At 39.4% G+C, this 17,151-nt stretch overlaps 1 protein-coding gene across 2 annotated transcripts in view; it reads left to right on the plus strand.

Annotated features, from left to right (window-relative positions):
• LOC140133870 (stimulated by retinoic acid gene 6 protein-like) overlaps nt 1–17,151 on the plus strand; it is an 89,583-nt gene that overhangs the window by 18,441 nt on the left and 53,991 nt on the right. Inside the window, exons 1-6 of one of the 2 annotated variants that reach the window (XM_072154530.1) lie at nt 2,305–2,378; nt 2,782–2,857; nt 4,511–4,611; nt 13,583–13,713; nt 14,476–14,596; nt 14,740–14,785. In XM_072154530.1, coding sequence (XP_072010631.1) covers nt 2,353–2,378; nt 2,782–2,857; nt 4,511–4,611; nt 13,583–13,713; nt 14,476–14,596; nt 14,740–14,785 — 501 coding nt within the window. In that variant the 5' untranslated portion in view covers nt 2,305–2,352. Of the gene's footprint in view, nt 1–2,304; nt 2,379–2,781; nt 2,858–4,510; nt 4,612–13,582; nt 13,714–14,475; nt 14,597–14,739; nt 14,786–17,151 lie in introns of those variants that run through there. The other variant, XM_072154538.1, reaches the window with a different exon arrangement.

Raw genomic sequence — 17,151 nt, forward strand, 5'->3', positions numbered from 1 at the left:
CTGAGTCCAGCGCTGCTCCGGCGGCCATGTTTGTTTACATGGCACCCGGACCGGAGCGGCAGCAGCGCTGGATACGGGAGGGCACCGGGAGGTAAGTACATCTTTATTTTTTTTAAGCAGCCCTGCCCCGGCCACTTTTAGCTTTTTTTAAAGAACTCGGACAACCCCTTTAATTAATGAAGGGAGCTCTGCTTTGGACATTTAATTAATGCAGGGGGACTGCTGTGTTCATTTTGTTAATGAGGGGAGACTGCTGCTGGAAATTTTATTAATGCAGGAGAGCTCTGCTATGGACATTTCATTAATGGGTGGACGCTGCTTTTGAGAATTTCATTAGTGAAGGGAGGCTGCTGCTGGACGTTTAATTAAAGACATTTCTGCTGGCTGCTGGACATTTAATTACTGAGGGGAGACTTCTGGACATTTTAAGATTTAAGATTAGTGGCTGCATTTCCCACCCTAGGCTTACACAAAGTTTTACCCATTTTTTTTTTTACACTCAGGTCGGCTTACACTTACGTATTGTGGAGGATTTGGCCCAGTAGAGACCGTGGTAGCGGGGTGCTGTGATGCAGTTCACGACAGTGACACCAAAGTACAGTCCAAAACAGGTCTAGCCTGTGTTTATTTCAGCAGGAACAAAATAAAACAGCCTTCACATTCAGGCATCAAAAACAAATAATATCCTACCCGTCAGGGTGCTAACTAAACAATGGTTCTCTGACTCACCACTAACAAAAACACTTTTGCTGCTCCAGGCACAGAGGTCAAGGCTGCGTGCTCTCCAGCCTCCTTCCAGAGAGACAACACTTTCAGCTCTGCTGAGCGGCTTTATTAGCCTGATTGGGGCTGTTCCCACCACCTGTGTCCAAGGTGCTGGACAACACAACCTCAGCACTAAGGCCTTGCATAATAGCAAAACCTAGGGGAAACATACCGCCCATCCACAGTTAACCCCTTCAGTGTCTCACAGTATGTATATTTATATTTTGTGTATGTTATGAAATTTACGTATGCCAAAGACAAGGGGACATAGGAAAATAGGTTGCTATAGAAAAAAGGGTATTATAATGTCCCCTTTTCTGTAGCCCCCTTCTTATCAAGACATTAAAAGGGGGCTACATAAAAAGGGGCCCTATAAAGGGAGGCTAAAGAAAATGGGGCATTTTAGATCAGGGGCTGCAGGAAATGGGTTATTATTTGAATTGTGGCTAGATATGAAAAATTTACAGGGCACACAATTTTTTTCTCGAAGAACCATGGTAAGAGGGTTACCCAGCCTGCTCCCTAGAAAAACTTTTATTGCAGCCGGTCCCAGCATACAAAAAGGTTGAGGGACACTGCCCTAAACAATGGAGACATGGGAGCCATTGGGTTTGAAATGGTAAGCTGAGTCAGATGTATTGCTTACCATACAAAATAAAACTAAGTTCTTCAACCAAGAGACTTCTAGAGGGCGGAGTCCATAATTGAGGTATGACTCTTCTAACTGGTTAAAACAAAAGCACTAATGTCTCGGCAGGGTTATTCAATAACCCTGCCAAGGGTACATTACAATAATCATATCTGGATAGTAGTATATAATGTAAAACTTAACTTTAAATAGTACCAAAAGATGAAAATAAATTTGTACCATGTATTTTGTGCAAGCTAGAGTGTTAAAAATAAAGGATCCTAATTCATTACCACCTAGACCAGTGTAAGTATTGGGCTCTAACTGTAGGATGTAGTCTCAGAGTATCATATGGAGCAACTCTATCTATCATATATCAATGATTTGTAGTGGCTTAATAGACAAGTCTCAATTAGAGCAACACACTGGGGCTCATTTACTAAGGGTCCGCGGACCGCATTTTCGTTGGGTTCCCAACGATTTCCGTATTGTGCCGCATTTAACAGGGGTTTTTGCCGCAAGCGATCGGATTTTGGCGCAATTGCGCCGACTTTCATGCCACTTAGATTGGGGGGCATGGCCGTCGGACAACCCAATGGACTACATGCGGGATTTAAAATGCAAATTGTGTCGCAAGACATGCACCGGGAAGAAGAAGATGAACTCTGGCGGACCTTAGCGGGGAAGTAACATATGGAGGAAATCGGGCGCATGAGCTACATGAATCGCGGCAGATCCGTATCCTTGACGGACAATGCACCTCGGGGATCGCAACGGGACTGGTAAGTAAATGTGCCCGTATATACACCGTATATACACTCCCAGCACAGTCAGGGGAATTAACACAGAAAGGCAGTTGTCAATCAATACTCCCAGCAAAGCAGTAGAGTTTGGCTAAACCTCAGTACACTTTAGAAGCAATGCAGCAAGTTCTGTCAATGGATATAATATTATAGAGCATGTCCTATTTTCCAACATATTTTAGGTCCGTACGTCCCATAGAAGTCAATCGGAACACATAAAATACTGGTTAAATGCGTGCTGCATATGGTTGTGCACTGTATGCTGCTGTATAAATGTTCAGTTTCCATGGAGACCTGGGCCTGTGGGGGAACCTAGGTTCCTAGAATATGGTACGGATACGGTGCCATAAGTTGCAATATGTTGCCATGCAGTTGGAATACGACCCGTATTTACGTCACAACCAGAATACAGCCATATATACAGAACAGAAAAGACTATATGGTCGTGCATAAGGACTTTAGAGGAGCTAAAGTCTAACCACCACTGCATGTATTAATAAGATCATTACATAAATAATATTGAGGTTTTATTGATTCACCTATAGTTTATAAAATTGATCTCTTATGCAATGTTTCTTTTTACAGAATGGACTCCGACAATGGCACCTGCAATAGTATAATAAACAAGAATTTGTTTCTACATTACTCACTTATTCCTTCGGTGAGTGTTATGTTACAGATAGATTTACTTTTACTTGAACTTGTTTTTCAATTGAATACAAAATGCAATATATCATTTTATGCAAGCTACATGTTGTATTTGTTGTATGATGTTATAAATTAAAGGGTTTTCCACTAATAAATAAAATTCCTGAGGGGGCAGAATTTGTTTCAAATTTAAAAAAAAATGGTTCTGGTTATTTTAGAACAGACAAGTGATAATTTTAGATACAGGGACTATCTCAACCATCCCAGGCACAATACATGTGATGTCCACGGGTGGATTTGCTGTTTCTGGTGCCCCTAGCAAAATGGTGGCCCCTTAATTCACGGTTTTGCTGCAAATCACAAAACAGGAGGCCTACCACAAATATTAATATGTATTTGTATTTGCCATGTTTAAAGCTATCCTTATGTGCCAGTGAATTTTCTACTGTTCATTGTTTTTGTTCATGTGCAAGCCATAAATTTACATAGTTACATTTATTTATACAGTTGGAAAAAAAGACATATGTCCATCAAGTTCAACCAAGGAAAGAAAAGGGATTTGATGGAGAATGGATTTAAGGGAAACAATTCTATATTATCACATAACTGTCAACGCTATTTAGATGTAAAAAGCCATCTAGACCCTTCTTGAAGCTCTCTGCTGTCCCTGCTGTAACCAGCGCCTGAGGCAGACTACTCTACAGATTGTTTGAAATACGAGACACAAAAGGCTTTAGAGTCGGGTGGCACTACTTCATAATCATCGTGTTGACATCAAATAACCAAATCCAAATAACAAATCTGACATCAAGGGAGCAGTGGTGCTCTGATTCCCTTAATGTGAATAGGTCCCAATGGTGCATAAAGAAAAACAGTGGAATCGGCACTCACCAATCTTCTCCTTTTCAATGCTGTTTTATTGATGCATACTTACAAAAACATTTCATAAATGTAATTGATCGAGGTGAAGGGGTGAGGGAGGACGTGGGTAGACTCACAAGACAATCAAACACATGACAGCTGTTTCGCGCACCCTGCACTTCATCTGACCTGGGAGCGCGAAACAGCTGTCATGTGTTTGATTGTCTTGTGAGACTACCAACGTCCTCCCTCACCCCCTCACCTCGATCAATTACATTTATGAAATGTTTTTGTAAGTATGCATCAATAAAACAGCATTGAAAAGGAGAAGATTGGTGAGTGCCGATTCCACTGTTTATCTTTATACTCTACAGATTGACAGTTCTCACAGTAAAGAAGCCCTGTCGCCTCTGATGATTAAACCTTGTTTTCTCCAGATGGAGACAGTGCCCCCTTGTCTTTTGATTAGATTTAAACTGGAACAACTTTACACCATATTTTTTGTACAGACCATTTATATATTTATATAAATTAATCATGGATAGCACACACTTTCAATTCAATGGGCTCAGACAAAAAACAAAACTCCCAGACCGTCATGTTCCTGCCGTGTTTATAGCTGGGAAAATCTTTTTTGTGGACAATTGCTTATGATGGACCCTCACAAACTGATGACACATGGAACACAAACAGCATATCATATATCTGTTGTTTGCCGTCCGAAAAAAGCAAATGTTTGTATGCATTTAGCCAAACTAAGTATTGAAACTTGGATGTTTATGATGTAAATTGTTCTGTTTTTGAGGTTCTTATCATTCTGGTTCTTTCATTCCTTGAGAGACGCAGCAATAAGACAAAATTTGATGATAAGCTCCTACTTCTTGGTGGGCGATTTGGAGTTGTCATGTAAGTATTTTCATGCTCGTTTCTTTCATTTGTTAACATTTTATTTAGCTAAAGGCCTGAACACTAGGACAAACGAGCAAAATTCCTATAAATAATTGTCATATACAGTAAAGGAAATAATTATTTGATCCCTTGCTGATTTTGTAAGTTTGCCCACTGACATAAACAGTGTACAATGTTAAGGATAGGTTAATTTTAATATTGAGAGATACAATATATTTTTTTTATTTTAAGTAAATTACACTGTATGAATTGTATAGATTTATTAGAATTTTGCCGAAAGAAATAAGTATTTGATCCCCGACCAACCAATAAGAGTTCGGACTCCTACAGACCAGTTCGGACTCTTTCGCACATAGTGCTAGCTTTGCATTTACCAACACAACACTAGTGTCCAGGAGAGGGTCTCCGCCGGCTTGCATATGTATTTCCAGTGAAACGCATGCGATCAGTAACCAGTATTGTTTAAATGCAATACACCAGTACAGGTTACCAATCGCCTGCCCTCGGGCTTGGGCTAACATGATTCTAATCCACTTGTTAAAGACTAAGCCACTTTAGGGCTTTTGGACCAAACCTGATTTTTTTCAATCTGCCTAGAAGTAGCTATATGAATATAAGTGGTTATATCTTTGAAACACTTTAACATATTCAGGGTGGTTTGGAGACTTTGAGATTGTACTTCAAATTTTGGATGATATCTTATATTGGATGATATCTTTTGCATTTAGTTATGAAGAATTGGACATTTGGCAAGAATTTATAAAAATTCTCCTTTTTCAAAGTTCTTTGCATAACTAGCATTTCCCAAATGTCTGCTTCATGGTGCATGGTCTTTTATGCATCTTCTCTAGGATGTTATGGGGCTTGGAATTTTGGGTGAAATTTTTCACATTTTTCTGAAAATAGCCAAAACCTACATTTACAGGGACCTGCTCATCTTTCCAGCGGCCTTGAGAAGTCTAAATAATAGTAAACCCAATAGATTATCCTATTATAGAAACTCAAACCCTCAATTTATGAAAATCCAACTTTAAGAAGTTTGTAAACCCTGTAAGTGTCACAGGGGTTAAAGAAATGCCGTGGGAATAAACAATTTGTAATTTTTTGGGGGATAATACATAAATTTTAGGCCAAAAATTGAACCTTCACAATGGATTCAATTATGAAAAGCTCCACAATGTTTGATACCCAATTTCTCCCAAGTGTAGCAATACCCCGTAATATGTTACAAGTCAAGAGGCATTGCAGTATTTTAGGGCTTGTTTTTTCCCGGACAAGCTGTATTTTTTTATGGAATAAAAATAGATATATCATTACCAGCAAGCAACTCTTGGATCACAAACTCCCAGAGACTGCAAGCATTTAGCAAACAGCAAGAAAAAAACAGAAATAGCAATGGAGCTAGAAAGTTTTATGTAAGTCCCAGACATATAGTTAAAAGAAATAAGAAGCCTTTTGTGCTGTAAACATAAGTTCCAAAATCAAAATAGCAAAGGATAGCAAAAGTACCTATTAGGTATATTTGTAATCCGAAGTAGAGATCCATACAATATCTTCTAATTTTATCTCCCAAAATTCCAGAAACAGGATCTTGCTTTCTTAGGTGTATCCTGTGTGCACCCTGTTACAGGTACTCCTGGGGAAAACAATCCTGCCAGAAAGTGGTTGCTGATCTGCAAGGTCCTGCTTCTGGCGTTCTGTGAGATAAAGTTAGAAGTTTTCTGTCGGACTTTGCATTTGTTCTTTCTAGTGTAAACTGCTTGCACAGGTATTTAAGTGGTTTCTTCACCACAAATGTGTTGCACAGGACCACTTTGTAGGCAGATGCACTGGGCACCATGCAACACAAATTAGGGGGCTTCCAGTGCTGGGTCGGACCACATGCAAGATTTGAGTTGCAAGTCATACATAAGTGTGTTGTCCACCTGATGTTAAAGATAGGCCAGAACCCTTTCCCTGTTCAATTCGACTAGACAGGGGTGCCCACTATCTCCCCTTCTGTTTGTGTTGAGTATAGAGCCCCTAGCATCACTTATTCGTTAAGGAATTTAAAATATTGCTCTTTGCCGACGTCCTCCTAACGCTAACTCACACTAACCCCATACCTCCCTCCCAGCCCTCCACTCTCTCTTAGGAGAATTTAGCTGCCTTTCAGGTTACAAGGTCAATTCTACTAAAACGGAAGCACTCCCCATCAATATCCCTCCAGACCAGTCTTCCCTTCTCAAAACTAATTATCCTTATCAATGGCGTGATGACACTATACGATATCTGGGAGTCCATATATCCCCTTCCTACGCCTCCCTCTACAAACACAACTTTCCCCCCATGTACGCTCACATACGCTCTTTACATGCTAAATGGTCCCCCCTTCCCCTCTCACTATTTGGGTGCATTTCAGCTGTCAAAATGACCATTCTCCCCAAATTGATTTATCTCTTTGAGACCCTCCCAGTCCCAGTCCCACTTAAAGATCTTCAATCCCTGCAAACTTCCATCCTAAAATTTGTTTGGGCAAATAAAAGACATAGAGTAGCGAAGCTTATTCTTTGTGCCCCAAGTCCAAAGGAGGCCTCTCCCTCCCCAATTTGGTTCATTACTATCGGGCCACTCACTACCGGCCTGGTCCACTCTCCCTGCATACTCTAAATTGTTGGAGGTGGAGAAGTTGTGGCTGGCCCCAGCACATCCCAACTCCTTGTTATGGTCTGACCCTTTTACTCCCCCCTCCTCTGAACTCTTGGGTCCCATGGCACTGACAAGGGATATTTGGCGCCAATGCATTAAACGGTTTTCCTCTAAACGCTCTCCACTTCCACGGCAGGTCTCATCTCCACTATCTATGCTCTCTTAACCAACCCATACCCCGACCAACTCCCCAGATACCCCTACATGTCTAAATGGGAGGCGTATTTGGGAGAGACCCTCCCAGATATCTGCTGGTCCTTGATATGGAACCGAACAGCCAAAACGGCTACTTGCATAATTAACAAGGAGAATCAGTACAAAATACTTATGCATTGGTATCACACCCAGCAACTCCTCCATACCCTTAACCCCACCCTCCCACACACTTGCTGGAGATGTGGGTCCCCCCATGTCTCCACGTTTCATGTATTTTGGGAGTGTGCAATGCTCAAGCCCTTCTGGGAACTTGTCCAGAAGATACTTGATAAGGTTCTTTCTTTGGATCTGCCCCTATATCCTACAGCATATTTATTGAACATATTTCCCCACCCCCTTAGAAAGTGCACTCTCATACTTACCCTGAACATCCTCACGGGTGCTGCCAGATGCCTTATAGCAAAGCATTGGAGGCAGGTGTCCCCCCCTCCAGATACGAATGGTATGCCCGTATTAAGGACATCCGATACATGGAATGTTTGTCGGCCACCCTCCAAAATGAGGCGAACAAGTTTCATCTTATATGGGACCCCTGGGATTCATACTGCCTCTCTCATGATGTGCCCTAACCCTGAGCTGCCCCCCTGCCCATCCCATCTCGCCTTGTTTCTTGTCTTGTCTATGTTCCCCCCTGGTTTATTGTTCATATGGTTTTAATTTTTATTCTCTGTACCCCTCTCCTGGAGGTTTATTTCCAATCACAGTGTGACACATAACGGAATATCCCTACTAGCCTATCCCAAAACACCCCATGCTTTGTGTGACTGGTTTATGATCCACTGATTGCAAATAACTACTCTGTGATTGTCTGTTTTATTGTATAAAATTTATTTTAATAAAAGTACAATTTAAAAAAAAAAGATAGGCCAGAAAAAAGTTACGCACTCTGTCGGCCCAGTTTGCACCAGATTCATGAAGAAGGGGCGCCAGACATCATGAATCTGGCCCCCCGCATTATACACAGGCAAGCCACACTTAGTTCAGTTTGCACTTATCTTAGTAAATGTGCCCCATTGTGTCGTTCTCTACTCTGGATTACAAATATACCTGTGAGTGACTGTTGCTATCCTTTACCATTTTGATTTTGAAACTATCTTTTGCAGCAAAAAGGTCTTCTAATAGTATTTACTTTTTATTGGTATCATGTCAGGGTATATGTTACTTTTCGATCACTTTTTATACTGTTTTTATAAGGTTGGTTGTGAAAATACCATCATTTTTCTGTGTGTTTCTTTACTTTTTAATAGGGCATTCACCATACCGTTTCAGTAACTATTTTATTTTATTGTACGGGTTGTTGTGGATGTGGTGATACCCAATGGCGCACATTTATCAAAACCAGTACAAACTGCACTATGTGCAGTTTGCCTGTGAAATGTGCAAAGTGCATCAGATTAATCAAAACTGGCACATGGTCTTTATTAATCTGGTGCACCCTGCACTGCTCTGGAAGTGTACAACAACAATTTTTTAAGCACTTTGTTCATGCTTTAAAATTGTGGTGCAGAGAGAACTGTATTTATTATCAGTAATAAATGTTGCACAAACTCCAACTAAGCAGTAACAGGCCACTTTAGGGTGCATGCACACAAACGTGTTGTGCTGGAGAAGAGGAGAAGAGAGTGCTGCTCGCACTTCCCCTCTCCATAGAGAATAGTGGTGCATGGCCATGCTTAAGGCCAAAATATAGAGCTGGCTCTCTTTTTTTGTGGCCACGACATGGTACGGTACGTTGCGCTCACCGTATTGAGCCCGGGCACCATGCACAACTATGGGGGATGTATATGCAGACGTAAATTTGTGGCTGTATAAACATTCCCCATACGTATGTGTGCATGGACCCTTAGGTGCACATTTTTTTCTGTCTTGTCAGGCACAGTGCATCCGTGGCACAAAACTGACTATCTATATGGCACATGTATCTAGAAATAGATGTGCAAGCAATGCAGGTTCTTTTTAGTAAAAAGTGACAGAAAACTGGTGCCAACACTTTAACAAATGTTGGCCAATATGTAGTGTTTTTGTGGTGATTTTCACTTTTTTAATGGGATTTTTACATAGGATGGTGCATTAGGGGATTTTATTCCTCTTTTCCTTGTTTTGTACTTTTTTATTGCTCTATTTTGTCCTAGTGTGAGACATGAACAAGTGATCATTTGATCACTAGTTCAGTGTAATATAATGCAATACTGATGTATTGCTGAATATTACATTGGTCAGCCTCTCCATTCTGCATACTGTAAGATCGGCACATTGTTACAGTGTGGTGAAACCAGACAGTTGGAGGGGGCTGGTTCTCCTTGTTCAAGAGCGCTGTTCAACATCCAAGAGCCCTTCAGGTTCATCAGCATACTTTAAAAGTTGATTTAAGAAAGAAGGAGTCCATGAATAACAAATATAAGAAGATTAACCCCAAGGGGACACAGCCTATTTTGGCCTTAAGGACGCGGCCCCATTCTTCAAATCTGACCTGTGTCACTATAAGTGGTTATAGTTTTGGAACGCTATGAGATATCCAGGGGATTTTGAGATTGTTTTCTCGTGACACATTGTACTTCAAATTAGTTTAAAAATTTGGATGATATCTTTTGTGTTTAGTTATGAAAAAAAACTAAATTTGGCAAAAATTTGGAAAAATTCTTTATTTTCAACGTTCTAAATTCTCTACTTTTGATGCAGATAGTCATAGCTCCCAAATAAATTCATAACTTACATTTCCCAAATGTCTGCTTTATGTTGGCATGGTTTTTTAAGATTCCACATATTTTACTAGAATGTTATGAGGCTCAGAATTTGGGTGCCATTTTTCAAATTTTTTGTAAAATCACCAAAACCTGTATTTAGATGGACCTGCTCAACTTCTAATTGACACTGAGAGGCCTAAATAATAGTGGGACTCGTAAAATACCCCATTGTGGAAACTACACACCTCAACGTATGAAAAACCACTTTTAAGAAGTTTGTTAACCCTTTACGTGTTTTATAGGGGTTAAAACAAAATGGAGGTGCAGTCTGCAAATTGTAATATTTTTTCACAATACACTCATTTTGGGTGGAAAATTAAACATTTACAATGGATTAAATGAATAAAGGCTCCACAAAGTTTGTTACCCAATTTCTCCCGAGTACACGGATACTCTACATGTGCTGGTAACCTGCTGTATGGGCGCACGGCCGGGCATAGAAGGGAAGGAGGCGCCATCCAGATCAGATTTGCTATGTCACATTGTACAGGCTATAATTTTTTTCTTTTTTTTAATGTGGACCTATAGGGGCTTATTTATTTTGCCACATGAGATGCACTTTTCTGGTACGTAATTTGGGGGAATCTATAGGCTAATTGGTGAGATTTTATTAACTCTTTGTTGGTGGAGGAAATGAAAATCATCACTTTTCAGGAAGATTTTTATGGGGTTTTTTTTTGGCTGTTTACCATACCATAAAAATAGTATATTATTTTTATTCTATGGGTCGCCACGATTACAAAAAGACCTCATTTATATAGATTTTTTATTTTTTTCCCATTTTTAGTGCATAAAAAGTAATTTGGCAAAAATGTTGTTACTTTTAGCATCACCGTCTTTCATATGCATAACTTTTTTATTTTTCGCCTCACAAATCTAAGTTTAAGGGCTTATTTTTTGCGAGAAGGATTGTTCTTTTTAGTGGTCTTATTTTAGAGTGCATAACATTTTTAAATCCCTTTTTAGAGCATTTTTATAGGGTATTAATTGAAAATGATCTTTTTTCTGGAGCTTTTTTTTGTTTTGTTTTTACGGGGTTAACTTTGCGGATCTAATAACGATTCTGTTTTATTATGCAGATTGTTACGGACGCAGGGATACCAAATATGTGGGGTTTTGTGTATTTTATTCAATTGTACTGAATAAAAACCAATTTGGAGAAAATCTTGTTCTTTTTAGTGGGCTTATTTTGGAGTGCATAACATTTTTTAAATTACTTTTTAGAGCATTTTTTTAATAGGGTATTAATTAAAAATTATCTTTTTTCGGAACGTTTTTGCGTTTTTTTTTCTACGGCGTGTACCGTGCGGGTCCAGTAACGATTCTGTTTTATTATACAGATTGTTACGGACGCGGCAATACCAAATATGCGGGGTTTTTTGTGTTTTTGTGTTTTTTATACTTTATTAAGTGTTTTTATGGGAAAGTGACATTTTAGGGGCTTATATTTTTATGTATTTATTTTTTATTTATTATAATGTGTAGTGTTAAGTGTTTTTGCATATTTTTACTTATACATACTTGAACTTGAACCAGTGATGCCCTGATCACTGGTTTAAGTTCAATACACTGCTCTACAATACTATTTTATTGTAGAGCAGTGTAAACTGTCTGAGCAAGCTTGCGCATGCTCAGACAGTTTACAGTCAGACCCGGAAGGGGTCTGGCTGCCATGGAGACCGGGCAGCTCCGGGGCACATGCCAGTCCTCGGAGCTGCCCAGAAGTGGATCGGATCCCCCGGTAAGCGGCACGGGGGATCCGATCCACAGCGCAAACACCCTTACACGCCGCGGTCATGTTTGACCGCGGCGTGTAAGGGGTTAACACCCGCGATCGGAGCCGGCTCCGATCGCGGGTGTTAGCGCAGGCTGTCAGCTGTACTAGACAGCTGACAGCCGCTGCTTCTGGTACCGGCTCCGTTCGTGAGCCGGTGCCAGAAGCAGGACGTTATAGAACGTCCCCGTGCGCTAAGCATCTAGCCCCGGGGACGTTCTATAACGTCCTGGTGCGCCTAGGGGTTAAGGGTCCCTTGTTTATCATGCTTGATTTTGGTGGTCAACTGGGTCATAACTTTTTATTTTCATCCTGCCTCTGTGTGCTGTATGAAAGTAAAGTATGAGCTAAAATCAAGAGTAAGGGCTTATTTATTAAGGGTCATGGATTTAGGAAGCGATTGTGTGGCATACAATTGGATTTTGGAGCATCAGCGTTCGTGCAACAGAAATCGGGCAGCAGGCCGTCGGACGATCCGACTGATTCGGACTCAGCGTGGGATATAACTTTCGATTTGTGTCGCAAGATCAAGCACTTACATGCACTAGGAAGAAGAAGGTGAACTCCGGCGGACCTGATCGGGGAAGCAACACATGCAGGAAATCGGGCAGACGATCTTAGTGAATCGCGGCAGATGTGCATTCCGGTCGGACATTCCAGATTGGGGAACGCGCATGGATGGTTAAGTAAATGTGCCGCAATGAGTTACTTTTCGTATATACATAAACACATAGGCCCACATTTGCTAAGGTGCTTGCGGCAGTTTTCTGGTGGACTTTGCATGTTCTTTTGAGTGCACATGTATTCATGAAGAAATTGCGCCAGAAATCCTGAATCTGGCGCCATCTGCACACTACATATTGCAGTTTGCACTGATTTTAGTAAATGTGGGCCATCGGGATATGGTCATATAACGATTTGGAGGCAAAAAGTGTCACTTTAGAAAATAGTTATTCTTTGGGGATTTCAAGCCGGTGCATTGATTACCTATTTCTGCATCCCCAGGCATCCCCAGACTTATATTGTCATGTAATGTACTAATACGTGTCTGTTTTTATCTATTTTATTTTAACAATTATATTTGCATTGTGTCTACATGTCTGTTTATTTTATGTTATCTTTTGTATAACTCCTTTGTTTGCCCGTGTTTAAACTGCACTTTCATTGATCAGAGACACATTTATGGTGCCCATAAACAGTTAGAAAGCAGTTGTCGGTGTTAAATTTTCTTTTGACAAAAGATCTTTCATGCACAAACAATATTTCTTTGATGTTCTAAGAACTGTGTAGATTATTCAATCTTTACCTAGTAACAGTGAGTATTTAATTTAATTGTACTCCAATCCTCTATCTAATGTGTATGGTCACCTATGTTCCTCATGGTGGGTTGTCTAAAGCTCCCCTTTTGGAGAAGGACATATAAACTTAGATGGCTTTGTTGTGACAAACATTTTTTTACTTTCTTATAAGCTTTGCTTTACCTTTATATAAATGTTATACAGGAATGAAATACTGTAATCCTAATCTATTGTGTTTCTATTAACAGTCCTTTAGATCTTGTAGGAACCTTTAGTAACAGATGGACATTTGGATTTGCATTTGGAGCAATAGCTAATAGGGTTATGTCACTTTTTAATGAAGAATATTTGCCACCTGGAGTTCCGTCATGGGCAAGAGGTACAGTTACTTACATAGTTACATAGTTTATACAGGTGACAAGACACGTCCATCAAAACTTCCCATGTTTTTTTATTGGACAACATCATTTTAGGTTGTGTTCTGTAAAACCATTTGCATTTGGTTATTAAAATCATATTAACATCTGCTAAGACCCCAAGAAGCTGTGAATTGTTACGTTACTACAGACAGTCTTATAGATCAATGTACAGATAAGCAGCAAGAGAAATTGAAGCATCTTAGTTCTAGAATATTGTCAGATTTCTGACCTTGCTTCAGTTCTGCCAAATACTGTGCCTGCCACTGGATAATTCGGAGTCTCACTCAAACATGGCATGGTAACGCAGGCAGTGACAAAAGTTGAGTTTATGATGAGACTGATTCCCACCTTTGTGGCAACAGCAGGACTCACAGCAAATAGTCTCAGATAGGTCTTTTTGCTATTAGACCATTCCCCCTTTTCAAAGGCCATATCTACATTGTCGTTCTAGTCAAAAATGTATAAATAAAAATGGTCTAGAAGCCTTGATAAATAAGACCCAAGGCATCTTAGACAATATTTTGGTGCGTATGATGACAGTATTCTGGCACAAGTAAATTGCTAAATCTCTCCCTAAGTCTACACAGCTTGCAATTATACTTGCATTTTACTGTATATAATATAATGTACAAACTATGAAATAACAACAGAAAATAACATAATATTGATTTATTTTTAATAGAATTTACTGATTTCTAAATGATAATTTTTGATCTTTTTAGCCCTTGGACTTTTAGTTGGAGCAGTTGAAGTTGGCCTGTCCTATTATCCGATATTTGCCTGTCTCACTACAGATAAACAGATAGTGGGATCTGTCACAGGTTTTTTATATACACTTTCTTGGTGAGTAGGACTATAAGCTATTATATACTTAACCTAGATATTCAATATAACCAGTAGTATATTATCACAAAAACTAACAGACATAATTTTTGTAACTGTGTAATTGTTGGTTTTTGTTCTGAATTTATAAATATTTTTTTTAGGTTTACAGTTACGCTGATTGAATTAATATCTTGCCCATATGGAAATGTAAGTCTTGCAGAAAATAATAACAATAATGTCTCTTAGTTACAAGAAGTTGGATCCATATTAAGAACTTTTTAAATAGATGCAGGATGATCAGCACAGGTCTAAGCTGAGAAAAAATACCATCATATAACACAAATTTTTGTAAGAGGTATTAAAGTTTTTATGTGGTTACTCAGCTTGTAAATAATCAGGTTCTGAATAGGTTTTTGAAACTGTCCTTAAAGGGGTATTCCCATCTGGGCATTCACATTTAATTTAATTCATTTGACATTTGTAAACATTTCTTCAATTGGATTTTATTAAAAGAAATACTCCTGTGTGAAGATAATTTCTCATAAATGTAGTCATATTGTCCCTTAGAAATGAGATAGCTTCCTCGGATACGACCACCTCACATTTTGGCCGCGGTTGACCAGACATGCGCTATTGAGTCCTGCCTGACCATCTGCATTCAGGGTTTATTACCACAGGACGGCTGTGGGACCTGCAGTAACTCCCAGACATTTCATATACAAAAACATTTAGTTTCTTTGTGCAATCGCTTCAGCAGAGGTGGCCGTATCCGAGGAAGCAGTCTCGTTTCTGAGGGACCATATGATTACAATTATGAGAAATTATCTTTACACAGGAACATTTTTTTAATAACATCTAATTGAAGAAATGTTTATATATGGCAGATTAATGAAATTGAATGTTAGTCCCCAGACGAGAATACCCCTTTAATGAGTATTTAAATATTAAAAATAATGGTTTATCACAGTAAATAATTCATGCAGTGCGCTGGTGTGTTGGCCTTTAGGGCCTTGTGAATAGTCTATTTTAGTAATTAGTGAATTTTAACACAGGTAGTTTGGGTGGTAGCCCTGTGCCCAAGCCTTCTAGGAGGCCCATAAGCACCAAAATCGCCCACCAAATTTTATACGCAGGGGGACCTTCACACATGAAATACTCATACATCTGTTCCTGCTCACAAGAGCCATACACAAGAGCCATTTCAGGACTTTTCAAGGTCCTGAAACGGTCCTGAAACCGCAAATGGAAACGCATCCTCCATTCCCCAAGAAGCCTGATTCTAGTACCATATAGAAGCTATAATATTCATACAGCCCAGGGCCCATTGTAGACTTAATCCGCCCCTGATTTTAGTGGCTTTGAGGTGGCGTTGTACTTCTTCCTTGGTTAAACTGTTGACATTTAATAGAGGATTTACATTATTTCTCATCATGTCTTCCATCATGGGATTTCCCTGGGTAAAGACAGTTGAGAAAGCAGCATTTAATAGATTGGCCCTTTCCTCATCTCCTTCCATCATGACCCCTGGGGGACATACTCTCTGTTTTTAGTTTCTTTCATTGATATACTTGAGAAATAATTTGGGATTACTTTTATTTTCCTTAATTAACGCCTTATCGCTACCTTTGTGTTTAAGCAACTTATCTTCCGGTTTTTCCCAGAGAAACATTTTTAGAATATTTTAGTGCTTTTTGAATGCTTTTGTTTTTGACAAAATTGAGAACATTGTCCCAGTTTATGCCATTAACCCACAAAGACAAGATTATTAAATATACTCAGGATAACAAAATGAAACATTCTCTAATTCTAAATTCAACAAAATACAGCATTTCACAGGTATAATTCCAACCGATCTCTATCAGTCCTGGTGTTTACAATTTTGGTTGTCCTAACCATAAATCTTCTTGCTTCGGTCCTCTCATTTTTGTAGGATCCTATGAGGCTTAGAACCTTAGGTGTGACTTTTAGATGCCATTTATCAAGTTTATTAACCCTTTAAGTCTTTCACAGGGGATAAAACAAAATGGAGGTGCAAATTTAAAATTGTAATCTTTTGGTTAAATGAATGTATTTTTCAAAAAAATTACTCATTTACTCCTGAGTTTGCAACTTAGTTGTAGACTGCTGTATGGGCACACGCCATGGCATTGAAGGGAAGGTGCGCCAGTTAGAGCAGATTTGCATTATCACTTTTTAAAGGAAATCTACCTCCAGGATGAAAGATTGTAAACCAAGCACACTGACATACTGGTGTGTGCCCTTCTGGCAGAATTGGTTCTTCTTTTAGCTTCTCATGCCCTGGTTTTTACAAAATAGAAGGCTTCTAAAATCATGCAAATGAGCCTGAGGGACTCCGCGCTCCATAGGTGTTAATGGAGCCTTGAGCCTGGTGCATTCTGGTGGTAGATGTCCTTTAAAGGCTATACAATCTTTCATTTTTTGGGGCAATTTGGACATTTGAGAGCTTATTTTTGATGAGATGAGATGTACAAATACTTAATTTTGGGACATCTTAAGCTTATTGAAGAGATTTCATTGACTCTTTAATGTGTGGAAAAGAAAATCATTAATCA

This window comes from Engystomops pustulosus, chromosome 1, assembly GCF_040894005.1.
Source record: "Engystomops pustulosus chromosome 1, aEngPut4.maternal, whole genome shotgun sequence".
In the NCBI taxonomy this organism is placed as follows: domain Eukaryota; kingdom Metazoa; phylum Chordata; class Amphibia; order Anura; family Leptodactylidae; genus Engystomops; species Engystomops pustulosus.